The 27,813-nt window shown below is 39.9% G+C and overlaps 1 protein-coding gene across 1 annotated transcript in view; it reads left to right on the top strand.

The window, feature by feature from the left end:
• The window catches only part of LOC104075172 (polycystic kidney disease protein 1-like 2), a 42,329-nt gene extending 14,986 nt beyond the window's left edge, over positions 1-27,343 (top strand). Inside the window, 31 exon segments of the mRNA XM_009575594.1 lie at positions 38-238; positions 456-601; positions 1,080-1,274; positions 2,124-2,249; positions 3,653-3,790; positions 4,865-5,025; positions 5,866-5,992; positions 7,144-7,278; positions 7,956-8,181; positions 8,588-8,781; positions 9,207-9,437; positions 9,663-9,764; positions 9,980-10,158; positions 10,513-10,659; positions 11,175-11,374; positions 11,525-11,751; positions 12,278-12,494; positions 13,491-13,704; positions 14,489-14,720; positions 15,176-15,272; positions 16,714-16,854; positions 17,571-17,756; positions 18,613-18,695; positions 18,698-18,924; positions 20,006-20,139; positions 21,041-21,168; positions 21,509-21,669; positions 23,322-23,532; positions 24,994-25,095; positions 26,257-26,388; positions 27,233-27,343. Coding sequence (XP_009573889.1) covers positions 38-238; positions 456-601; positions 1,080-1,274; positions 2,124-2,249; positions 3,653-3,790; positions 4,865-5,025; positions 5,866-5,992; positions 7,144-7,278; positions 7,956-8,181; positions 8,588-8,781; positions 9,207-9,437; positions 9,663-9,764; positions 9,980-10,158; positions 10,513-10,659; positions 11,175-11,374; positions 11,525-11,751; positions 12,278-12,494; positions 13,491-13,704; positions 14,489-14,720; positions 15,176-15,272; positions 16,714-16,854; positions 17,571-17,756; positions 18,613-18,695; positions 18,698-18,924; positions 20,006-20,139; positions 21,041-21,168; positions 21,509-21,669; positions 23,322-23,532; positions 24,994-25,095; positions 26,257-26,388; positions 27,233-27,343 — 5,111 coding nt within the window.
• The last annotated feature ends 470 nt before the right edge of the window (positions 27,344-27,813 follow it).

Below are 27,813 nucleotides of genomic sequence, written 5' to 3'. Positions count from 1 at the left end.
ATGATTATTGCTGACGTTCTGCTCCCTCCACTCCCAGCAATGACTCAGCATGGCTACGGGGAGGAAACATACCTTGTCAGCACCGTGCCTCCGCCTGAGATCCCCAGTTGTGCTGTGTCTCCCAAGCAGGGATCAGTGCTCACCACGTTCACAGTCTCCTGCAGCGCTCCTTGCTTGGTGGATTCATGCCAGTCCAGTCGTAACAGGCAGTTCACATACTGCTTCTACCTGAAATCAAGTAAGTCATGAGGTGAACTGTTTGGCTAACTGCTTCTCCGTGTTTCTGGCAAGCACTGTTACTGTTGCTAACAAGAGCAAAGGCACAACCAGCTTCTGCTCCCCAGAGAGACTGAGTCAACCAGGCCTACACAGAGCAAGCCCAGAGTCCCCTGTTCCTAGAGAACAGGGGGTGTCTGTGTGGTGTCTGATAGGTGACCCCCTCTTTCCTATTGCAGATTCTCTCCTGCACTGTGGCCCGGATCCTGAACTCTTCCCAGTTTATCTTCCACTTGGAGAAAAGGAAAATAATTTCATTTTACATATGAAAATTACCGTTAGCAACAGCTATGGTGATACAGTTCAAACTAATGCTTCGGTGAAGGTACACAGAAGAATTACTTTATTTCAAGATCTCTCAAGTTGATACCTAACCTGCGATTTACTTTTGAAGCTTCTTCCCATTTTATACTTATTACTTCCCTCCGAATGTGCCATAATCACCATTTTTCTATCTAACAGAGACTATTCTCTATGGACTCGAGGTAGTAAAAAGAATCCTCCACTGTCCTTTTCCTAGGATAGAAGTTTGAAAGATGATCTATTTGGACATTGGGCAGCATAAGCTGTATTTAGTGAGTCTGGAGTTACTCTATGTAGGCCCCAGAAAACTCCTGCTTCTGCTCCAGTGCCCCAGTAAGAAGATCCTTATCAGGCCACTAAAAATAAAATATTAAAAACGGGGAACACAAAGTTTTCTGTCCCACTCTAGCTAGGCTGTCAATAAGATGATTGTGGAAGCTGTTCAAAGATAATTGTAACAGCATTAGCAACGTTAAGAGCGTATCTGATTTCTTCATCAGGTTGGACACACAGATATGATCGATGGGAACCTGACCCTGCAGGCTATTGTATCTGAGAAGGCAAACACCATCCTAAAAGCTGGGAACAACAGCATGAGTCTTTTCCAGCTGTATAAGTCAGTGATATCAGTCCTTAATCAGGAAACCCAAGAGGAAAGCTTTAACGTATCTTTACAGACGGACACACGAAAAGAGGTCAGCCAGACACTTGTTTTCTTGCAGTACAATGCAATATAATGGACTCTTCATATTCTTTGACAGTTCTTAAGTAACAACAAGCTCATATATCACCACCTGAAATCAATGGAGGTTTCAAGTTTCTAGTATCTGTCTCAGTGTTTGGCACAGGTTTCAGCTATTTTTCACTATTTGCCCATGTAAATAATTTGTTTTATCATCCATCAGTAAAAGAATTTATTCTCAATTGTTATTGCATTAACTTAAACTAATCTGGACCATCTTTTCAAACTTAAAATCAACTTGATTTTCCACAAACAATTTAAATATTAATAAAATGGCCTCTCCTGCAGGAGAAATATCCTACCTAATTTTCCCAAAAAGTACTATATGGCAGGTAATTTTAGTTTGTTCCTTTCAGCCACCAGCTTATAGTTCAGTTATAAGCTTATATTTGTACAGTGCTTTGAGAGCCTCAGATGAAAAGATCCAGAGAAATGCAATGTATCCTTCAATTATGATTCATTATTTGAGTGACATCAATCATATGTGGCTCTGCTTTCTCTGGAAGTGGCATTTATACAGTAATTCACATACATTAGTACAAATTCTCACAAGTAACTCTCCTTGCTATTAATGGATGTTAAGTGTATAAATTCTCTTTGTTGGGAGGTAACATAAAACTTATGATTATACAGTTACTAAGGCAAGTGGCATCTTGTCAGTTATCAGTTCAAATGATCCTTGTTGTGGAGTCTTACTCTACCACATAATTTACAGCAAGCCTGGCTGTCAATATACAGCACTACTTGCACAGTCCTAATTAGCATCTTATTCCTTTGCCTAATTATCCCTTTTCATCCCAAGCTCCGAGGGCTGATGCTGACAACTCTTTCTGCTGTTAACGTAACGTCAGTGCAGACTGCTCTTAAGATGTCAGAAGTATTGAAAGAAATCACTTACAGGAGTGACGAGCTGTCTGTCTCAGCACAGGTAAGAAGCAATTCATCTTATATCCCCTCACACTAACAGTATAGACTCTATTGCACCCCACTGACCTTGGAAGAGTTTTGGTGCTTTACAGTTATCTGTTCTTTATCCATTTTTTTAACTGTACCAGCATGTGTATTTTGACCAGAAGTGAATATATTTTGCTCTTTAGAGTAAGCGAATTTGGACTCACAGACATTGTCTCAGCAACCACTACCATCCAGGCCATGACCAGTTACATTTTATGATACATCTTTAAGATGGAAAGTTTAACTTTTAGTCAGAGGCATGTTAGGATATATATTTTATCTTGTAAAGCACTCTTAGAATCCTGAAGAAAAACTGCCCCGGGGGGAGTGGGGGGGGCCAGTTTCCAGAATTGCCTAGATCCATTGGTCCCTGATCCATGCGCTGTCACAAAATGCACATAGGCAAGCCGTCAGTGAGGCAGGAACATGACAGCACCCAGAGGAACTGGGCACAAATGTTCAGATTGGCGTCACAAAAGTATTTCTTGAATCTTTTCTGGCAACATGACATTATTAGCAGATGATGCTATTTATGCATAAGGAGTGAGCACATGGGAGGACAGAACAAACTGTCACTGGGGAAGTTTCCCAAATACACTGGCAATAAAAAGAGCTGTCCTGATTTCTGATGTATTACACAGCTGCAGCCAGACAATGGCTTGGGAGCATTTCAGCAGTATGTGGTTAACTTTGGCAAGGCAAGAACATAGCTCAGATTCAGCACTCACTCTACAGTAAGGCTGCTAAATGTTTGCAGACTATGGGAATGGATATGTCCAAGCTTGCAATGAATTTGCTTGGCTCCCTCACCATCCTGGGCTAAAAGCTGGCCAGTGCTTTCACAATCACAAAGCAATCACCAGTTGCATTCAGGCACAAAATAAAAATTGTAAAACTCATTCTCCTTTGGCACTTAGCACAGCACAAAGCCAAAGGTATTACTTGCTGGTAATCCAATAGGGTTTGTGGAAACTAAGGTTGAAATGCACACGCACTTGACAATACGATGGTGTTTTTTGGACACACCACCCAAAGTATAACCTAATTTACTACATTACTGTATATCTAAACTGTATCCTTGCCCAGTGTTTGACAGACAAGCTTCCTTCAGATGTTAATCATCTTTTTTATGGATTAAATCTGCAGAAGCAGGCTGCATTTTTCAGGTCTGTATTATATGTTAGTATACCATCTAGTATATCATTTTTATTGGCATTTGAGGTATTACCCCAGCACAAATAATTATAGTAGAAACAGCGTTAGCCACAAATAGTCGCATGAGATTACTTATGTTGCAATATTCAGTAAATGACAAGTGTCACTTCTGTCATTTGTAGTACCAACACATATAAACTTTTCCCCTTGTTTCCCATGCAGGTGGAAGCTAGCAACACTCTAAAAGATGTCAGTGCTTCCTTGCTCACTGTAAACACAGAGGACAGCAGAGATGATCAGAAGTTAAAAGATGCAGCCAACTATCTATTTAGTGCAGTGAGTAATGTCCTTAAAGCTTCTGTAGAAATCAGAGCTACGAACGCTTCAGTGCCAGAGGCAGAACAGGTAATTTTGGTTTGGTCCAGTTTGTAGTGGACTGTGTGTGAACATCTGCTTGCTTTGGAAGGTTTTTAAGAGTTCTGCCGCCTCTCACATTTTTAAATTGGCATTGGGTAGGGTTCATTGTGACACCATGATGGACTTGAATATCAAAGGAAACTTCTCCCCACTTAGACATGTTAGACTGAACAGGCTGCTAATGACGATGATAGAAGCCTTAAGATTTGTTACATTTAAAGCTGAACAGGATAGAGCACTGGAGAACACAGCATCAGTGTACAATCTCTAATGGATGACAAGCACACAGAGTTTTTTTTCAGATTTGATTCTATCCCCTCCTTTTGCCCCATAATTCAAGGAAGCCACAGGTATTCAATATTCATGATTGGCTCCACTACTTCAAAGCTGGAATCAGCTCTGGTTGCAGCTTACACTTTTTCAGAAAGCCCACTCTGATTTTCTGTTCAGAATTATGCAACGTGTTTATTTTGTCCTATTCTTTCCTATCTATATGTGAATTGTCACAGTTGCCTTTGTGTGCTTCCTGGGCTGAACATACTTTGACTTTCATCAGTGCAAGGGAGTAGGGCATGAAATAAATCTAACCTGAGAGAAAAGGTTATGAACTGTTCGAACTTCCCCAGGTTAACACACTAATAACACACAATTAATAGGTAATTAGGTCTTGCTTTTGCACATAACTGAACACTAAAGTGTGCAGCTAAAGGGCATTAATGTACAGAAGTACAGGAATATATTGCATTAAATTGATGTCATGTTTGTAGTGCTTCAAATTTCAATGTGTAGAAGTTATAAATAATAGAATACAAAAGTAAAAGCTGCAAGATATATGTATTTGCTGTCTGCAATGTTTTAATGAGAATTACAGAAATTGAATTGCTAATTAGAATAACTTTCTCTGAGATTAAGAAGCACATCACCAAGTTTGTCAGCTTTGTAAGACACTGAAAATTAGTATTGTTCCTAAAAGGAAGTAAAGGCAAATAATGTGTGTATCTTGATGATTATGAGGAGCTTTGTTGCAAGTTTCCTCCTCCAATCCTTTCCCAGAGTTCAATGTCGCACCAGCTCCTGAATACAGTTGAAAATCTACAGAGTGCCCTTCTGTTTGGGAAAGAACCGGATGATGAACCAACAGTCCTTACCACTCCTTCTGCCACAATGTATATACACAGGTAACAGTAACAGTGTGTCCCACCTACGCACCTGAGAGTTAATCAAATTTGCCCCAAATTCATTATTCATTACATTGTCCTAAAGTGGAACCACCCAACTAAATATTGTAGCATAACGTCAACTTCAACAGTGCAGTGAGGCTGTCATTAGTAACTGATAGTAAGAACAGGTTGGACTCCAGCTAGCTTCAATAAAGCCACCTTAGAAATTCTCATGCTGTGTCTTCTTTGACCAACGGAGAATTTACTACTATTTCCTGGATGAGGCAGTAGCTGCTTACCTTTGAAATTATGTGGAAAACTTGTGTTATGCCAGCTAAGGGTTTTTTCCTTTTCCAAGTTGCCAATAATGACATCTTATATAGAATTGTAACCAGCTTGGCAGAAGCAAATATAATCATGAGGAGCCTGACAAGCATTCTCTATTCCCTATAATCATCCCTAAATTGTTCCCCAAGAGCCTGGTTTTCACCCACACTTAACTGTCAAGTCAAGAGCATGTTCACACAGAAACCATATACGTCTTTCACATAAGTACACCTAGTTGGGTACAATTTCCTATCCAGATACACCAATTCCGTCCCTCATTTGATGATTCTATGGTAGTGTTATGTGGAGTACTACTTCAGGGACAAATAATGTACGAAGTATTTACTGGCAGAGTTAGAAATAGTTTTCCAGCAAAGTTATACTTGTGAAGTGAGAAAGCTTTTTCTCTAGATATGAAGACCGTGCTATTGATGTTTTTTTCTGTTGTTGTGGGGGTTTGTTTGTTTGTTTTGGTTTTTTTTTTATTTCTCTTTTATTCTGTTTTGCTTGTGTCCAACCCTAACTGGACAGATTACAAACAGAAAACATGGATGGCACATCCATTAATATCTCCAATTCCAGCTCTGCCAGCTTTACTCTCCCACCTGCTTCCTCTCTCAGTGTTTCAGGAGTTGATGATGAAACAGTGGATATAAGGGCAAGTAAAGAGCTTTTATCTGACTCAATCTGATATAAAACTTACATTCTTGGTGTAGCTGTTTTAGAATCTTTTCTCCTTTTAGAATGAATACACATGCACACAGGTCATCCCTTCTGTCATGCCAAGAGAATAACTTGAAATAATTTTGGTCAAAGAAGCCTTCACTTATCCTAATTGCATGAGGTTGGCTCAGCAAGCTAAGGAGGACGGAAATTCTCCATGCCACCAGCCCCTCACATACACTCCTGATTCATACTTGAATGGTTAGAGAAGGCAATGGAATTAATCACTACCTATAAATCTGTTTGATGTTTGTTTACATCTAATGTTCTGAGGAGGATGCAACAGCTCAGAATCCATATCACCATTAAAACTAATCAGCAGCAGTCCTGTTTCATCCCAGCTAGAAATAAATAAGTTTGAGGCACCCAGATCCTGCAGGACACAAAAGGCCTGTGAATGTCCTGATGATAACACATCCCTCATCTGAATTAGGATATGGAGGTTTTTTCCCTCAGAACAATAAATTGCGTGTTATTGTCATAATTTTATAATAAATTTTCTAAAGGCCTCTTTGGTTGATTTGACACTCTCAGGAAACACCTACAATACCTGCAAAATATATAGGGTTTTTCACTGTATCTTTTCCAGCTTAGCTAAAAAATGTCCAGAGCCCACTGAAACCAGTGGAAACACATCCATTGTCTTACCTGAGTGTTAGGAGAGGCTCCTGAATCCTCTCATTGGACTGACGACTCTTCTGTGCATTGCTATCATAGTAGAAATAGACTTCTGTTCCTAATTTCAAGAGGGGTGCCACAGCCTAGCTTTGGTGGAGTTACTTTGAAAGAGGCTTATGCAATTGCATTTTGATTCTGGTTTCTAAAAGGCAAAAAGGTTACAATGAATGGAAACAGTAAACATTGTTGTACACATACCACATTTCAGAATCAAGATCACTTTCAAGGTTTGTGTTTGACCTACCTTAGAAATAAGGCAGCTTCTTACTTAAATCTGGATGCAGGCTTCTTTTAAGTCAAGTACTGTTTGGGTCTGAGCTCAAGCTTTCACTACTCAGAAATTTAGAGTGTAAATATAATGAAATATTGACAATAGCTCAAAACTGATTGATAATGTCTTGCTAATAGATGGTGAGCTTTGCCGTGAATCCCTTTTTCTCCAGTGACACCAGTTTTGACATCAGTGGAACAGTGGGAGGTCTAAGTCTTACTGGCCTGGATGGCTTGATCATACCAGTCAGCAATCTCAAAGAAAACATTGAGGTAAACCCATTATTTTCTATCCCTCTCCCTCTTTCCACATTTTTTCTTTCTCTGTTAACAAACTATCATTTGTGTTATCATCTTCTGAGGTGACTGCAAATGCTGGTAGTGTTCATTACATTATATAAAGGGATCATGGTGTCTGCATTTGTGATGGAGGGATTTGTGTCATGTGAAGAATGAAATAACAAATATTTCTGTTTTTTCTTAAAAAAGAGGTATTTTACTCTTCATTTAAATGGATGCGAGCATGCTAATGGTTGTGGAAAAAAGATTACAGTCATCCCAAAACACAATGTAACATCCGATTTCATCATCCAACAACTGTATGTTCTTATCACTACTGTTCGGGCTTCCTAGCCCATGTATAAGTTGACATCTAAATTGTGCATATATGCATTTCATGTAGCCAGTGTTTCAGTTATAATCTCAGCTCTTCGTTCAAAATGCACCAAGGATCACAGACTTGGTGATGAGTTTACGTATGTTTCAAGTGAACTTTTCAGAGGTTAGCTGACAGTACCAAGAAAATTACTTTGAAGCCAATATTTTTGCTGGCCATGCTTTCCCTATGTTATGTGAAAAGATCATCTAGCATGTGGCTATATTGTGCTTATAGATAATAGAAGCAAGATGCTTTGCTGTATTTAAAGCTATGTCTTTCTGTTTAAAAACAGGTAATGTTACCAAGGCTTTCAGCAACTCAGGAAGATAAGATTCTGTTGAATCTGGGCAATTTTAGCGCTTTCCAAGTCAATGTCACCTCAGAAAACACATCTATAGTGATCCACCTGGAATCTGAACATGACATTCCACTAATACTCTACTTAGGGTACGGTTATCATCCAAATGAAACTAACTATGATATGAAAAATCATCTGTTCTGTAAGAAAACTACTAGAGGTAAGACAACTTGCTAGTGACGCATGAACTTGTGCATTCTGGGCTTAAGTAACCAAAAGACTTTCACCACCCATAGCGAGTTAAGGGTAGTCAGTACAGGGAGTGCTCATCCACAATTTTACAGCACATTCATATTTGCAGAATGAGCTTTGACCATGAGTTCAGACGTCTAACTGGAAGGAAACCTCTCAAATGAGTTTCAATTTGTCATGCTTCAGGGTTCCAATCTCTAGTATACAGCATTCACTAACAGGAGCAAAGAGTGGGATGCTTTGAACAATGAGTTGCTAAGAACGATTTCATACCTGTTTCTTCAGTTTGTTTATTTGATTATATGCAATACAGCTACATACTTCTGAAATAGCATTTCTATATATACATTGAAACTAAAATATTTATGTTCAAGGTGAGACAAACACCTGGGTTCTTAGCCCAGAAGAACTCATTTTTGGAGAGGGAACCTACTATTTCATGGTTTTACAAGATATGGGAATGGATTCCACAGTCTATGACAGGCTAAGTATAGCTGTCACTTGCTTCGCATCCCGCTGTGTATTTTGGGATGAGCACCAGGGGAACTGGAACAGCTATGGATGTCATGTAAGTAGAGAGAATCAAAACAATGTTTATATTATATATTTCAAAGCCAGCCCTTATAACCACCATCTTGTAGTAAAATGATAGCATTGAACTTACACCATAAAAGATCATTCTGAGATGTTTTAATAAAGTCAAGTTTAGTCATACTGAACTAAGCTTCAAATGACATTTCCATTTCAATTTCTTGGGATGAGCTTCTATATAAGAAGAACGGAAGAATTCTGACAAGGCTGTATTATATTATAATGCCTGTTTCTGGCTAGACATTAGAACTAATATTCCTTATTGGAATTCGAATAATTCTTTTCTGTATAGCAGCTCTCCACACTAACTTACCAATTTCAGCACTGTCTTTTCATTTGCTTGGTAAGTTACCTAATACTTTGAAGCCAAATGTTTTATTAGGAAATTTTTCTGGTTTTCAGGTAGGACCAAAAACAAATCCTAGAAGCACACAGTGCTTCTGCAACCATCTGACCTTCTTTGGGAGCTCCTTTTTCATCGTACCCAATGCCATAGATGTTAGCAAAACTGCACAGCTATTTGGTACCTTTGTGGACAACCCTGTGGTGGTGACAACTGTAGGATGCATCTTTCTGATATATGTGCTTGTAGTTATTTGGGCTCGAAGGAAAGACATCCAGGATGATGCCAAAGTAAGTCTTCAGCTAATAAAGACTGAATGTATTTAGGCCAATTCCCACTTTGCCTAGCCTGTTTTGACAGAAAGTCTTCAACCAATGCTACTCCCTTCCATGTAACTCTCTTTTTACTGGTAAGTATATGCATTGTTCACAAGATGACAAATTCCTATCCACAGCTTTAAGGAATCCATACTTACAGAACAGCTAACACACTGCTTGTATTGTGTCACTCTGCAGGTGAAAATCACAGTACTGGAAGACAATGACCCCTTTGCTCAGTATCGTTATCTTGTGACAGTTTTTACAGGACACCGCCGCGGGGCAGCCACAACCTCCAAGGTATCAATGGCACTGTGCGGTAAGACAGTTTATGCACTCATTTAGAGAACTGGATGAATAATGGAGCACCTGAGGCTATTAAACGGGACAGCTTAAATGCAACGTCTAAGCCAGAAAGCCCTTAGATTCGATGAAAGCAGGAAGTGTATGCCAGAGGAATAATCATACATAGGATCAAGATGTGCAAGTCTTCATTTTGCCATCTTACTCTCCAGGTGACTCTCACCCTCTATGGACTGGAAGGAGAGAGTGAGCCACACCATCTAACTGATCCTGATACACCAGTCTTTGAACGTGGAGGAGTGGATGTTTTCCTACTCTGTACCTTCTTCCCTCTTGGGGAACTGCAGAGTATTAGATTGTGGCATGATAATTCAGGGGACAGTCCATCCTGGTAAGTGGAGATCTGGAGATCCTGGGAAGTAAAGATCCACAAATATTTTTTTATAATGATAACAGTTTTCCTTTTCTAGCACTTGAAAATTATCTTTTCTACAGTTCTAGAAAGGAAAGAAGTGTTAGTTTCTCATTTTTGCAGATGAATAAATCAAATAATAATCTAAACTGCAGGACCAGGAGTGCTTCCCATATCCTGTGTCCAGTACAGGATGGGATGTGTTCTGTGCCTTACAGTTTAGACACAACCTAAGAAGCTGAAGGCCAGAGTTTGTCCTCCATAGTCCTGTTGAGTCCTGAATTTCATACCACTCAGTTACATGTGAATGTGCCCTGTATGTTTTTCCAACAGGTATGTGAATCGAGTATTGGTCCATGATCTGGCATGGGATCAGAAATGGTACTTCCTCTGTAACTATTGGCTAGCCGTTGATATTGGAGAATGTGTCCTAGATAAAGTGTTCCCAGTAGCTACAGAACAGGACATGAAGCAGTTCAGGTATCTCCTACTTTATGGACTTTTTTACTCTTGATAGCAATCAGTCTAGAAAAGCAAGTATGCAAACAAGATCAAACCCCTAGACAAAAATGAAAACAAGGGAGGTCTCTCCATTGCCCTCAAAGGGCTCTGAACAAGGAAAAGAAGAAGGATGGTTAAGTAAGTCTAATCGTTACCCTAACAGTAAAATCACATTGGAAATATTGGTGTTAAAGAAGGATAGCCTGACAAGACTTACAGAAACTCAAGTACCTTCTCTTATGTGTAATTTCCCTAACAATTTATACCGAAACTGCTCATGATTAGCTTTCCCTCCATGGTCTGGCCAGAAGGAAAGGACATAAGTAGCTATGACCATTCCATGCAAATTAAGCCATGATATTTGGTAATTTCTCATAGTTGTTATTTCTTCTGATAGTGCCTAGAAGCATGAATGGCCCTGGATCCTGAACTACAGCTTTATTCTTCCCTCTCCTTTTTAAGTATCCATTTGATTTCCCTCTCCTCCTTCCCAGCAATCTGTTTTTCATGAAGACCTCCAAAGGCTTCCAGGATGGGCACATTTGGTACTCGGTTTTCAGCCGCTCCCCACGAAGCTCCTTCACACGAGCCCAGCGCGTGTCATGTTGCTTCTCACTGCTTCTCTGCACCATGCTGACCAGCATCATATTCTGGGGAGTGCCAAAGGATCCAGCTGAGCAGAAAATGGATTTGGGTAACAATCCTCACCATTGCTTGGGCAGGGAAATAGAGAGACCGCAGAATCTAGAAGCAGGACAGTTGAACAAATGGGCTTTTTCACAAGAGAGAGATCTGATGGTTCCTGGGGTTATTTTTACTCCTCCCCTCTGTTTGATCTTGACAGGTAAGATCGAGTTCACATGGCAGGAAGTGATGATTGGCTTTGAGAGCTCCCTCCTCATGTTCCCCATCAACCTGCTCATTGTGCAGATCTTCAGGAACATACGATCCCGGCCAGCCATGCAGGGGAGAGAGAAGCAGCCGGGAAAGAATGGTCGAGTGTCCCCAAGCCTACCTCCCACCCCACAGGTCACCCAGGCTGTCTCACTCACTCCAGAGGCCGTGATAAAGGCAAGTCGCTGTGGCTGCTCCCCAGTGAGTCCTGCACTGCCCTCTGCTGCCATGCACTACCCGACCTCCCCAGTTTAACAGCAGAAATCTTCCCTGTCACATGCCCTTCAGCTTGCCTGAAGTGAAAAGCCAATTACACACTGGTGCAAAGCACCCATTTACCCATCTACACGGAATCCCCGACTTCATTAAGATCTGCCTACGTACATCCCAGCCCTTGCACAACTATTATGTGCGACCAAAATCACTGTGTTCAGGGGTTAAAGCAAACATTAAGCAAGACAGTGAAGATAAAAGGTATCATAGACCCCGACTTTCTCAGCTTAGGTTCTCGGGCAGGTAAGCTGTATTTCTGAATCCTGAAAGCTGTCTTGCGGAACTCATTGAAATCTGCCTGTCACATCCAGCAGATGTATCCTTATCCATTCTGGAGATTTTGGCAATTGGTGCAGCTCCCAGCCAGTGGTGCCTTCAGATCACATCACTGCAGCCAGAGTCACCGCTGTGTTGCTGCTGTCTTTTCTAGGATATAAGAAGAATTGCCAACTCCCTCTTTAAAGCCCTGAAGACTCCATCTCTCTCTTCAGTATCAGATCTTGGAAAATCAACTAACATCAACACACTTTTGGCATTGGTTGAGGACATCATCTGCCAGCAGAACAGAGCTGGGCAAGAGTTTTATGATGAGAGCAAAAAGAAGGATGACCCTATAATTGTCACATTAGGTGCTATGGATATACAAGGTAAACAACACAATGTGACACGCCTGCTATAACCTTTGTAGTGAAAATGATGGTAACGCTGGATGTGATGACCCAAGCTCTTCTTACATTCTGACTCAAAGGCAATTACAGAATCACAGAATAGTTGAGGTTGGAAGGGATCTCTGGAGGTTGTCTAATCCACCACCCTGCTCAGAGCAGGGTCCGCTGGAGCAGGTTACCCAGGATCACGTCCAGTCGGATGCTGAATATCTCCAACGACGGAGACTCCACAAATTCTCTGAGCAACCTGTTCCAGTGTCCAACCTCCCCCACAATACAGAAGTTTTTCTTTCTGTTCAGACAGAATTTCCCATGTTTTAATTTGTGCCCATCACCTCTCGTCCTTTCACTGTGCACCACTGAGCGCCCAACTGAGTAAAGACACTGTGAAATTTCTATTTCTTATGCTGTAGAATTAAATGTTAGCTACCAGCCTGGCTTGGGAGCAAGATCAGTGTCTAACAGCATAAAGATTCAGAAATATCAGTTGTTTCACAGTCTTTTTGTCCTGTCCTTTTTTCCTTCTTAGCCTTGTGCTGTTGTTCCTTTCTGTCTGACTCTTAACTTAGGCATTCATTTATTTTCAATTAAACAATAATATATGAGTAAACAATCCCACTGATTTCATTAAGACTTGCATTTAGCTTTTCCAATGAGTGTAACAAGCTACTAATTGCACAGGTAAACTATGAACAAATTAGCACTTGATCTTATCTGACTTCCCTATTAAGGTTTTAGGATCTCTGTCTCACTAAGTTGCCTCCTGGCAACAATTCCAGCCCATTCCAGCAGAAAAGCATTAAAGCTCTAGTACTAAAGTTGCTTTTACATGTCCCTTCCAATATTACTCTTCACTTTGTCACATTCATAAACTTGAACTCCAGTTCTGCTAACCTTTGTACTGAACAGTATTTTAATCTAGGGATAGCTAAGCTGATTTTCTTTAAAAAAAATTAAATAATTCTTTACCTGCAGAAAAAACAAGAAGCCCAACTCCAGAGAAGGGAATGTGTGAGCAACTGAAATACAGTGATTACAATCGCTGCTTGTACATTCAACTCCAGCATGTAGAGATGGAGCTGGAATTACTGGGGCCCCATAAATTTCAGATGCCTCAGAGTTACACACAAGCTGTTCGTCAGGTTCAGCACATGAAGAACCTCCTGGAGAACCAGATTTGCTCATCAACGTCCATCAGTGAGAGGTAACCTAGTTCTCATCTCGTTCTCAGTATAAGTAAATTCATGTTGTGAGATCAAAACTGGTCAGGATGACGGAGCCCAAATAATTGCTGCTTAATATGTGCTAGATAACCATTATTATAGCTGTAGAAACATGTTCTACTATTATACTATTGTAGGAGCAACAAAGAAATTTCAATGCACTGAGAACTGCACGCAAAAGCAATAATGACAGATCATCGCTTTTTGTCAATTTTGTTTCCAAAACTGAATGTTACAATGCAATGCAACATGATAGTAAACGGCTGAGATAATCCCTGAGCTCCGAAGTCTCAGACATTTCTTAAAATGTATGGATAAAGAAAAATTAATAAGCAACAAAAATATTTCAGTAAAATATGATAATTAAGTTGGAAGTATTGAAAACAATACCACTAATTATCTCTCTGGCCTTTATGGTGATCACAAGAGATGTATCTAGCAGCTAAAATGCACTCATGGTTTTGTCAATATTTCTACTGGAGGCTCAATTATGGATGAACTGAGGAGTAAATAAGCCCATCATATTTGTTTTGATTTTAGCTGATCTCTTCACACTTCCTCATATTTTTGCTCATTCTACTTTTTGCTATCCATATATCCTATATAACTGCATTAGTTAAAAGAATTTAGAATATTTGGATTGAGATTTTAAATCGTAAGATGTTGCCTGTCCCCACTGAACCCAAAGACTGTGATTTTGGCTTCTGTTCTACTGCAGACTGATTTTTTCTTTTCTGGTTGACTCTCAAGGTGGTCCCTTACTCCAAGCTTCTCCAGTGATGGCAAGAAAAGTTCTTCTTCCAAAGGGCTGCCCTGGTGGTTTGTATTCATTGCTTGGTTCCTTGTTGCAGCCACCAGTGGTGTCTCTGGGTTCTTTACCATGCTCTATGGGCTGCATTACGGCAAGGAGAACTCCATCAAGTGGCTGATCTCCATGGCCATCTCCTTCTTGGAAAGTCTTTTCATCACACAGCCCTTAAAGGTGAGATCCTCAGAAATACAACCACTGGCCAATATGAATTCATTCTACTATCATTTCAGGAAGACAACGTAATGTGTTCTAAAGAACCACAGGATTTAACATGTAAAACGAGAAGTCTTTGCCCTTAAAACAAGAGCTAGAAGGTGGTTTACAGAGTTCTGTTGCCTTTTGTTGACATTAACTCCATTAGTTTCATCTCCCTTGTTTTATCAGAGTTTAATAGGTGATGGGATTTCTGACCAGGGAAGATGTGTCATATGGCAAAATCAATTTAGCTGGATGGACCCCAGCACTGTGCACTGTTCTCTTGTTTATGAGCTTCAGTTGCATGAGTTCGACAAAGCCAAAGCACAGTTGATCTCCTGCACAGCCTGAATCCAAAGGGATCCAGGTCAAAGCCTGAGCTTCTTTATATGAAGTGGGCATATAGTGAGTCTATAGCTAATTCTTTCCAGGTGCTGGGATTTGCTGCTTTTTTTGCTCTGGTTCTGAAGAAGGTGGAACATGAGGATGAAGAAAACACAGCTATTGTTGGGCCTTTATCTGCACCAGGTAACTGTAAAGTGAGAAATTATTAGAGAAAGTGAAGTGTTCTCCAAGCTTTTGGAGTGCTTTATGCACAAATATGTGACTCAGCTCTGAAAACTGAGAACTTCACTAGTTATCTTTATATACCTGAATCTTAGCTGACAAGGTTAGCAGCAATCATTAAATCCACAGGTGCTGTGACTATGTGCCTACCCATTAGCACTCCCAAGATCAAGGTGGAAGTGGAAACAAAGCTAAATAACTGATTTTGTGCCAGTTGGAGAAAATATAAAGACCAGTGTATGTTCAGGTTGGATAAAACTTGCAGAACACTTAATGAAAGAGACCACATGATCAAAAAGATAAAAGAGAAGTAGTTCTGGATCAAAAGAATAATACTTCTTTGTTCATCTTTTTTCCATATATTTTTACCTCTGCAAATATATGCACATGCACAATCTCTCCTAGTCTGTTGTAAGATTGCCCCTGTTATTGGAGGATCTACTTGCTGCCAGGATACTGATATTTGACTCCTTCCTTCCCTCCATCCTTGGCTTACCTTTCTCAGGAAAAAAGAAGTATTCTCCTATATTGATTCATACTAGATCAAGAATTGTACAAGTAGATAGCTGATCACTTTTCAGTTTGTCAACATTCAAGGAACATCTAGAAAAGAAAATTAAAAAATGTGGCAAACTGACTGAAGCCATTATATTAAAAATTAATGAATCAGTGCTATTAGCGTGCAGTAAGCATGCTTAAATATTTTAGCTCTCACGCCAGACATAAGAAAAATCAGATATACAAGGAGGTTTGTTTTAGCTCTGTGCAGACATCTCAGTATTCATTGCATGGCTTGCAGAAAAAACCTGTAACTATTCCACAACCTAATGAAAATAAACACATGACCCAGTGCAAAATACACTCTTCATCTAGATTGGTAGATCTTTATCTGACAAGAGTATCTAAAACTCAAGTTCTCTCTCAAGGAAATTTCCCATCTCCTTTAAGTCTTATGATATGAAAGTCCTCAGTATACGTAGTTTTCCACAACCACAATTATCTGTATTACACCCATAAACCAAACAGTGGCTTCTGCAATCACAATCACAATCATGTCTAAAAAAAGCTGATAGCAACAGACAGGAATCCTAGGGCACAGGATTCATCCTGAACAACAGCTTCCTCCCTGATCAGTCTCAGGCTCTGAATACATCACCTTCGGAGATGCTCAGCCTAGAGAGAGACACCTGGACTATACCTGGGCCTAAACCTAACACACTGTGTTTGTGAGCTCCTTTCCTTTCCACTGTTACCTTACTATAATGATTGTTAATGTCACATCCCCTGTCTTCCTAAGCAAAAGCATTAAATAGAAATGTTTCCTTATAATGTCCAAAGTAACAAAAAGCAGGACATAGACTATCTGTTGACTAATTCCAGGGTTTACTGCTCTCACTCACAGGTGATTCAAATCCTCTCTTTGGAGCCCGAAGGGACAGTAGAAGCAATATTTACCGGCCACCTCCTGCAGTTGATGTGGAGAAAATGAAAATCAGCTGCATGAAGGAGCAGAAAGCATTTGCCCTCATCAGAGAAATCCTGGGTATTATCCATATGTAGATTATCTTGTTTTATTCAGTAGTATTCATCAGTATTTTTACATCAGTGAAAATATTGTTCTCTTGGGTGAAAAAGTTCGGGCATATCTTTAACTTTCTGCCAGCCATTACGGTGTAGAGACAGGCTGTTCAGTGGCAGTTGGAGCTGAAAAGAAGTGGGAATGTTAGCTGGAGATAAAAGTGTAGCTAGAGGCTTGATTTTATGGTAAAGAAATACATTACAGACACATAGAAAACTTAGAAAGGGTAAAAGGAGGAGGTCAACAGTTAAATGAAGTTGAAATCAAAGAAGCAGACAGAGGCCATCTTTGGAGGCCATCTTTCTAAAAGCAGATAGTATCTATAGATAGTGATTTATACCCCAGTTTTATTTCCTCCAAAAGCAATGGAAAAAATTACCTCAACTTCACTTGGAATAAAGTTAAACTACTCATTTTATTTAGAGCTGTCATTACTATTGGTGTTCAGCCAGCCTTCCCACTTATTTTCTCGACATCTACTCGTATTCCAAAGGTGATACGCTTAAACTGCAGCACATTGAAGTAGCTTGTGTAAATTCGTTAGCACTGGTCAGTCAGAGTCTAGCAAAGCATCTCCTTAACTTAATCAGTGATGACAGCAGTAATCATTCATGCAATCTATTTTGAACAGCAGTGTTAATTCTGAGCTCGCATGTGCTGTCTCTTCTTGTTTTTTCCAGCCTATCTGGGGTTTTTATGGATGCTGTTACTGGTTGCCTATGGGCAGAGAGATCCCAATTCCTACTACTTAAACAAACACATTGAGAACAGCTTTACAGATGGATTCCACGATGTCTACAGTTACCAGGATTTTTTCACGTGGGCAAACACTACCTTAGTCAAAAATCTTTATGGATCATATAAAGGTGCAGAGTCACATTGTTTCACTTCAGCTTGCCAGATTCTGAAACATTATCTTTTATACATCTCCCTAACTTGCACACACATATTTGACTGGAGAGAGAGACTGTGAGTGCATAAGACTGGTGTGGATTCTCATAATACGAATACTAGTGGATAAGAAAAACCCCACAGCCTGACCCCAAGTTTAATGTGCCCTGATATTTTCCTTATTTTTAATATAAACCAAAAGTTCTGCACTGTAATTTTACATTTTTCACATTTTACATTACTTATTCCAGATATTCAGATATATGCCTCAGTTTTACACAAGTTTCTTTCCATAGTTCAAGAAAAGAATGGCAGATAGGTGGCACTATAAAGCTTTTCCTCAGGAGAGCTCTGTTTGCATCATGACTTAGGTCAATGTGAAGGCTAATTAGGCACTATCACCATGTTTCTATCTAGCCATATCCAGTAATAAATAAGACCCATTTTCCAGTCACATTTAAGAGTAAATATTGAAATACATTAGCAAAGTTGTTCATTGGACATGAAAGGCACTGACCAACTGTGGCCAAGTGAACACTGCATACAGCTACTCTGCTGTGTGACTCGAAGCAAGTCACTTTTCTCCTCCAGGCCTCAGTTTCCTTCTCTATAAAATACAGATAGGTAGTGATACTGAACTCTGTTATCTATGGATGTTACCTAAGAACTCAGTTCAAATCAACGCAAGGGTTTAATTTCCATAACTATTCTGCTTACAGTATTTTTTAGAGAAGAATCTATAGCAAAATATGAATGCATCAGTGAATCATAAATGAGATTAAGAAAGTTCTGTCATATTGCCAGTGCTGCTCTTTTCCATCTCCCGTTTAGGATTCATTACAGATGGCAATTCCAAGCTGGTGGGTAGTGCTCGAATTCGCCAAGTAAGAGTGAAAGGAGACACCTGCCCTATTTCTCCCAAACTCCATGCCATGCTCCATATTCCCTACAAACAGAAGATACATCAGATTATGGAGAACACTGGAATACTTCGGTCATCGATAACTCCTCTGACTTGAGCTCAGCATGGCAGTATCAGAGTCAGTCCAAACTGAGAGGGCACCCCATCTGGGGCAAACTTGCCATCTACAGGGGAGGGGGATATGTGATTCACCTGGGAACTGATCCTAAGACTGCCTCCAGGTACCACTTGTATTCTTGTAAATTATTAGTGTATCTGCTGTAGTGTCAACGATGCTTTTTCCTCTACCCTATTTAAGACTCATTTCAGATTGCATCCTGAGTTTTCCTGCTGTGCATTGTGCTGGATATTGTAGATATTAGTGTGGTGCCATCATTGTAGTTTATGTTCCTATCATCTTGCTCCATGCTAGGTAACAACCAGGATCCAAAATTAGAATCTTTTTCTCCTAACTTACATGCATAGATTCCAGATTTACATAGCTGCAGAAACACATAATGTTGAAAAACCAGTAAAACAATCCTGTCAACATATTAATCCAGTGTTGGATCTAGTCTAGCCTTTAACATCTAAAATACTGAATTTTCTAAGGGGATGTCAATGGTTGTGAAAAAATAATTTAGCCTAAATCTTGTTATGTTAATCTTACGTTATCTTGTTACTATGCTTGAACTATGATATGTTTGCCTGTTTTCATATCATAGTAAGATCTGTGAAGCTTCTTTACCTCTCTTTAGTGCTTATACTCCCTAGATCCTTGCAGACAATTTTGTATCTACCTTAGAAGAGGAGAATTAGGGAAACTGTACTGAAAGCAATCTCCTGGGTGTGAATATGAATAGTAATAGGGGATACTTTTTAAAGTGAAATAATAGAAAATGAGGCCTTGAAACCCAGGACTCAAAAAGAATTTGGCAGATAAGGGACCTGAGATGAATGAGCAGGAAGCAGTATCCCACAGGTGTGGAGATCCAAACTTACAGATAACTTATATGTTGCCAGAGATATCCATATTTGTACAGGAACCTATATGAGGTAAATGATCAGATACCTGAGGCATCTCAGGTTTAGCACTGGCCAATATCTGGTACCTGCTTCTCCAGAGGAGCCAAAAAGAAACTTACCACCTAGACTAATAGTACAAATATCCCCTATACCCAGACTTGACAGACCAGATGTCCTCTTGAAATCTTACATCTGGTTTACTCTTTCTCTGTGATAATATCCAAACACTCCTGTCCTCCATGTGATACTGTTTCTCTCCTGCATGAGTTAGATCACTGGCTATACGTTTCTTGGCAGAATTCTCCAGTACCTTTTCAAAAACGTCTGGCTAGACACCTTCACAAGAGCAGTGTTTGTCGAATTTACAGTCTACAATGCCAATGTGAACCTGTTCTGCATTATAAGCCTGATGTTTGAAACCAATGCTTTAGGTGAGAGCCTTTTTTAAGTTACACATTTCTGAAGACAGCAAGCAATGCACCTACAAAGTGCAGATTTACGTGCCATCAATGTTTACCTAGTTCTTGGTTCAGTAAACAGAAGTGTTTTAATAAATCTAACAATGACAGAATCAATGCAAAATTTATAAACCATTTAGGAAAAATGTAGCATCACAGTAATACAGATCATAATGGAATATCTTATGCTTGCTTATACTGTGGTCATCTGCTCTTAAAGAAAACATGGTACTGAAACTTAATCTCCAGAATTTATACAACAGGAACATGAAAAATTATGTTTCCTAATCATTTCAGCTAATCAATACAATATTAAGACAAAAAGTACAAATAAGAGAGTCTGTCTTCTAATATATAGCCGTGTAATCATGTAATACATAATCTGGATACAAAAAAGAAAATAGTGAAACCTGATTCTGGTTTGAGGACCATAGAAAAACATTTAATCTGAGCAGTAGCTTCCCTCAGGTCTGTCCCAGTATTTGAAAATGTGCAAGCCAGACCACAAAGCTGAGCTCATATTCTTTTTAGAATGAGATTCAGATTTACATCTCCAGGTCCTCCTGCTACATTTCTGCATTTGTAGTCCAATCGAAACTCAGCCCCGCTGGGATTAATATCATACTGTCATACAAGAGAGCACTAGCACTCTAAAAGCCATCGACTGCCTGCAATTCCTATTTGAGGAAAATTTCAAAGAACACTTATAAGGCTACTCACATAATCAAGTCTAAATCTTAGTTTGATAGTTGGATTCAGTCTCACATTGATGTGAATGCGAGTACGGAAGTCTTACTGGTGAACTGAATTGTTTGAATGAAAACAGAAAGATGTAATTAATAGAGCACTGAGGTGAACATTGTTTGTTTTTTAGGGGCCTTCTTCACAAGCGCAGAGCTGCAAAGTGTCCGGCTTTACCCATACACCAACAGTCTCCACATCTTTGTGGTTGCAGCAGAAGTAATTTATTTCCTCTTTATTGTGTACTACATGATAGTACAGGTGAGACCCAATGGAAAGCTCGGCTGACAGCATCACCTTGTGTCTGGTTTTGATTTCACTTACAAAAACTTTAGGACTGTACTTGATTTCAGTAGTGCTGCTGCTGACTTGCACCAATGGAAGATTGAATCAGATACTGTATCTGTATTAAATAACAGGAAGGCAACATTTTATTTGTCTGGAACGGTTCTTTTGAGAAAGATAATGAGAAATTAGTGCAAGATGTAGTTTTATCGAGGTGCAGTAGTCTGCTTTATTGCAGAGGGATTGGCCCTAATCTTTAGAGGTGTATCGTATGATATGGAGTCATGAGACTGAAAAAGTAAAACTCTTTTCACAGGGAAAACTGATGAAGAGTCTGAGATGGAGATACTTCCACAGCAAGTGGAATCTCCTGGAGATGGCCATTATATTGATTAGCTGGAGTGCCCTGTCAGTGTTTGTGAAGCGGACAATCCTTGGGACCCGAGACATCAACTACTACCAGGAACACAAAGAGGAGTAAGTACTAATGCTAGCTAGTGCATCCTTTGTCAGTGCTACTTATGCAGAAACAAATCTATTTTTCCTCTTCCCAGTCAGCAGCTTGCCTGTGCTAGAGAATGCTACCCTATATTGGCTATATTCATGAGGCATGTAAGTATTTCAGGGCTTAGATATGTGTCAACAGCAGGATTTTCTTCTGATATTGCTCTAATAAAATCCAGCAGATTTGAGCACCAAGTTCCCTAGCTGCTAGTTCCCTATCTGCATCACCCTCTTCTGAATCAACAAGCCTTTCTGCTACAGGACAATCATCCAGATAGTACATAATCTGCCTCATTCTTTGTTGTAAAAAGCCATTGGTTAGAGGATAATAATGGCTTATTTTATACAGAATGGAAAATGATAACATCTGTTAAAAAAAGGACACACAGGAAAGAGGTCATAGAATAATGGATAATTTAGGAAGGAAAGCACCTCTGGAGGTCTCTGCTCCAACCTCCTGCTTTGGTGTTAGATCAGGTTGCTCCAGGCCTTGTTCAGCTGAATTTTGAGTATCTCCGAGGACAGAGGTTCCACAGCCTCCCTGGACGCCTGTTTCAGTGCCGAATGACTCTCACTGTGGGAGAAAAAAACCAGTTTTTTTCATGTCCAGCTGGAATTCCTCTTGCTGCAACTTGTGGCTGTTGTCTCTTGTCCTTTCATTGTGCACCTCCAGGAAGTGTCTTACTACATTCTCTCTATAACCACCGACGAGGTAGTTTGAGACAGCAATTAGAGGCCTCCTTAGCTTTCTTTCCTCCAGGCTGAACAAACCCAGTTCCCACATGCTTCTCTCATATGTCTTATACCCCAACTCCCAACCACCTCAGTGGCCCTTCACCGGACTCAATGTCCTCCTTGCACTGGGGAGCCCAAAACTGCACTCAGTATTCCAGACGCAAGTGCTGAATGAGAGGAAAGAACACTTCCGTTAACCTGACAGCTACATTCTTGCTAATGCAGCATGCATATATCATATAGGTACATGTCATGTGCTATGTTAGCATACACAGTTTATAAAAGCTTTTTGTGGTCACCTCTGTTGTAAACAAAATCGTAAGTACAAACAATTATAAATGGTAAATACAAGTATTACCAAGTTTTTTTCAGCTAACATTAAGACTTGACTCGCCTCAGTCACAGATCACAGTTCTGACCTCCAATCTTTTACTTCATTCCTTACAGTACCTTCTCACACATCTTGTTGGAAATTAGCTAATCCTGTCACGGCTAGTGCATCCTGCTAGCTGCACAGCACCAGTAACCCCATCCTCTTCAACTACACGTGCATAGAAGAACCTGTCTTCCTTTCTAAGGGTCAGAACTTGATAGTAAGTTTGCATTAGCTGCCTTTAAACTGTGACTTGCTAAAAATAAGCAGCATTTGGGCTACAGCCTAGACCCTCTCTCAGCTCTAGCTAATGCTGATAAAAAACCTCTGCCATGTACAGCTGAGCTTTTTGTGTGCACACAGCAGGAAGTACAGACGGGAACATTCAAGCAAGAACTCAAGTTAGCTCTCCATTGAAAACAAGGACAGAGTGACTGGCTTTTCCAGCGTACTCATTTATGCACTTAAAAGGCTTCTGTGTGCACGGTCTATTACATCTTTTCTTTTTTTCTAACAGCTGTGTAAGCTTTAATGAAACAGCAAGAGCTGATGCAGTTCTTGGCTACCTGATTGCATTCCTAGTGCTTCTCTCCACAGTGAAACTGTGGCATCTCCTGAGGCTCAACCCTAAACTAAACATGATCACTTCAACTCTAAGGAGGGCATGGGGTGATATCTCTGGATTCATCACTGTTATTGCAATCATGTTCCTCGCCTATTCCATTGCTGTGAGTACCACTGTGGTTTCTGTTGTCTGCAGTCTGCATCCAGGTACTGTCAGGTTAAATGAATTATTTCTGAATGCTGAAAGCAACATAGCTTTGAAATATAAAACCGAACAAAGCTGCCTTTCTAAATCTTAGCAGGTTAACCAAGGTTAGCAGCTTGGAGCCCAATTCTTCAGTATAAGTGAAAGAGAAGTTAAAATATCCACTCGTCTGTTCTTTGCAAAATTTAGTATAAAAATTACACACTGAGATGAAAAAACGCATTCTCTGTGTGCAACAGGTGTGACAAAGAACAAAATACAGGAAAAATCATTTTCTGGATAAAGCTCAAATTGGAGAGAGTACAGCAAGTGCCATTTTCTGTTTGGCTAGTTTTTAAGTGGGAAATAATTATTTTTCTTCCTATTATAGGAATACTTATTATGCAAATGAAATGATATTTTCATTCTAAGGAGATTAAAGAATTATTGGACTGCAACTATTTATGTATATTTACTGTTTTAGCTGAAACATTTTGTGTAAATCTTCTGGCAGAGTAATGTGGGAAATTCAGCACATCTCAATTGCAAAATCACTGAACAAGTGGAAACCATCTGAGCCAAATCCAAACTGTCTTGTAAAGGGCAGTCCTGTGATAAACGGGACCTCTGCAGTCTCGCACTGCCTGATTTCATGTTCCTCATCTCTCCCTCCAGCACTGACACTCTAGCAACTGAGTATCTTTAGGCACTTGTGTGGCCACAAACTTAACAGGTAAAATAAGTGATAAGATCAGCCTTATGACCCAGCCTGTTGTCACACCATGCAAGTGATGGAGCTGTGAACAACAGGTAAAATAAGTGATAAGATCAGCCTCATGACCCAGCCTGTTGTCACATCATGCAAGTGATGGAGCTGTGAAAGAAAGAGGCAGAGGGATGGAGAAAAAGGTCAGACTGCAGCAGCCCCCATTTAAATCAGACACAGTAGGCCCACAAGATATAAAAGAAGAAAATAGCACCTTGGTGACTGAGGGCAAAGAAAGAGGTTGCCAATTGTGAAGGCTCTGTGCACTGAAAGGCAAGCGTTAGTGGCTATGATTAATTTAGTCAATTATGCAGGGATAAATCTGCTACTTGGAGGTGGGCTAAATTACTTTCATGATTTTGTCATGTATTTGCAGATTTTTTACATATCTAGTGGGAAGCTGAGCAGATATAAGACATTCTCACATCTATGATAAAAGGTCTTACAGTTAAACACATTCAGAAAGTGTGAATCCAGTTCTTAGCCCTAGGTTAGTCTTCTTCTGTGACCTTGTCTGATGTTTCCCATGTTTATAAACAAAAAAAACCCCAAAACACAAAAAAATCTTCATGGCTCTGATGACAAGGTAGGAGGGACTGAATACAGCAGTCATTAGCTGGTTTTGCAGCAAGTACTCTGATCATGAACACAAGATATGCCTTCTTTCCTCTGCAGACAAACTTGATATTTGGCTGGAACCTCTACTCTTACAAAACTCTCTTCGATTCTGCAGAGACCATGGTCAGTCTTCAGCTGGGAATCTTCAACTATGAGGAGGTACCACCCCTGGTTTTGAGAAGTTTATCACTGTGTAATTAGCAGCTCAGCTATCAAATATGCTTTGAACCAGCAAATAAAAAGACTTTCAATTAGTGCTAGACATTAATCTAATTTTGCAAACTCCACAGGCTCCTAAAGCAGCCACCTTTTCTCATCAAGACAAGAAAAAGACATCAAATGAAATATATCTCACATCCCATTTTGACCATCAGTAGACTCATAATGAATGTTTCATTGAGAAAAGTGCTCACATTTTAACTAGGTGTGTTACTTATTGACTACTGAAGGTTTTGAGTAATTTCCTTAGAAAGCTACAGACAGAAATGTGAGCGATGTCTGGCATTTGTTCTGAACACACATCCATCAGCTTCTTAAGAAAGGCAAGGCCTTCCACAAGGGAACTTTATGTTACATTGGTTTTTATTATTCTTGACTTCTTCATTAAGTTCTTTCAAATATTACAATATCCTTTGAATGACTCTGTGGATTAAGCCAGTTCTCAGACATCTCTGACAGTGAAGTCCTCCCTGGTGGATGTTTTTAGACCATGGATCCAACAGGGTACGGGTAGCTTTGAAGATTGGTAATTAGTCATAAACCTTTTCACCTCTACATCCTACTTATGAAAATGCATTCCTATGTTGTAGCTTACATGAAAATGAGGGGTTTGGATTTTTACACAACCCTTAGTTGATATGTGCCTGTGACAGTCTGACTGGGCTTCTTTGTAAAAACACTACTAAATAAAAGCTTAGAGAGATTTCATCTACACTTTGAAAGCTGAGGCATGATGGAGCTTCAGCTGTTCTATGGATAAACAGATCTCCAGGCTTGTCAACTTTCACATAAAATTTTCATACCCTTACAATCAAATGCAAACACTTAAAAAACCCCGAAGATTGCCCATATTCATATATCCTATATATAAAATATTCTATCATCTTTGTACTATGTCATATCAACATAGGAAAGTGACTAAAGGAAAAGAAAAAAAATATGTATAATACATATAGCATAATTTATTAGCCACAGGGATTTTCAGAGACAAACTCCTTATTGTGTCTTAACTGTTTGTATATATGTTGTTTGGTTTTTTGTTGTTGTTTGTTTTTTTTTTTTACAATCAAAATATGATGTCTTACCTTATTAATACTACAGGTCTTGGAATACAATCCAATTTTAGGCTCATTCTTAATTGGATCCTGCATAATTTTCATGACATTTGTGGTACTAAATCTGTTCATTTCGGTGATTCTGGTTGCTTTTAGTGAGGAGCAGAAGCACTACCAGGTGCGTATGAAGCTCTCCTGCCGTTTTTAACATCTATTGTGCAGTGCTTACTCATGATTTAGGTATTCTACCATCGGATGAAACCCATGTAAACTCAGTCCAACTCTTAAGAAGCCAACATTTAGTCATAAAGCACACTTCAGATTCTCCAGATTTACGCTGTCCATTCCTGTTCAGATGAGTCCCTGTTCAGGTTTAGTACAAGATCTGATTTGTAGCCTTCTGTTCACATACTAAATCCAGCAAAAAAGTCTTAAACTTGTGCCCCAGCTCCACTGAAATCAGTGCCAAAACTGCTACTGACTCCAAGAGAACTTTATAGCTCCTTTTAAACATGTCACTGTGAGTGCCTGACCCATTCAAGCTATTGATAGCATGGTGTGGAATCCAGCTTAGTGTTGCAGTACTGTCCAAAATTCCTCTACAGTGTAAAGCCAAGGGAGAAGAAAACAAAGGATATGGTCAACAGAAAACAAGATATATTTAGTTTTTCCCATTTACTTCATCTAGAAATGGTGGGTAGCTCATTATATATACCACTAGCTGTATGGTAGCTGGCAAGTGAACTCCAGGCTCCTGTAGCAAGATTTCCACAGGTTCTGACAGAGCCAAAACTTATTCTGAAATGTCTGTGCTCACCCATGCTTGTCTGGGACTTTTGTCTTGATAAAAATACTGGCGTGATGTTTTGCTGTGGCAGTTACTCATACTCTGCTTAGAGTGAACATTGGCTGATTTCACCTCAAGTAGAGATTTTCTCTTGCAACTTTCTCTGGCTTCAGCAGAGACCGTGTCTGCTTCTGGTCCGTGCATCTGAGTAACTTACTTCTTGTTGTTATTTTAGGCTTCAGAAGAAGAGGAGATTGTTGATCTAATGCTAATGAAACTTTTCAGTTTCTTCGGGATTAAATGCAAGAAGGAAGAGAAGCCAGTCACTAATGATCAATTGAAATAACCTGTCAACGATTAAATGATAACCACAATGAAAAGTCACTTTGTGGGTGAAAGATTTACTTTTTAACTATCAGCTGCAGTGGCTATACTTAGGTTATCGTGGCTTCTGACTAAAATGCTGTGGCGTTCAACCAATAAACTGTTGCTGACTGATGTTATTATGGAGTATTAGCGAAGAAATCATGCTAAACCTAAGATAAAGTGTCCTATATGTACTTCCTGTAGACTTTGCATCTGTATTTAATAAACACTGAGCCTTTGTTGCACCGTTTGGCTAAAACCACTCGCTTTCCGCCAAAGCACCATGGAAAGATGGCGACCCCCTTGGACCGCCTGCCTTCCCCCGGCCCCGCACAGCGGCCTGCGGCGGGACACGAAGAACCTTCGCTCCCCGGCTGCCAGACGGCTCTTCAGAGACCGCTAATCCCCGTCAGAAACCGCGCCGCCCGCTGAGGGGACCCGGCGGCAGCC

The sequence above is a fragment of the Fulmarus glacialis genome, unplaced genomic scaffold, assembly GCF_000690835.1.
Source record: "Fulmarus glacialis isolate BGI_N327 unplaced genomic scaffold, ASM69083v1 scaffold7864, whole genome shotgun sequence".
NCBI lineage: Eukaryota > Metazoa > Chordata > Aves > Procellariiformes > Procellariidae > Fulmarus > Fulmarus glacialis.
Note: the sequence above shows the minus strand (reverse complement) of the source record. Positions and strands in the feature narration are given on the sequence as shown.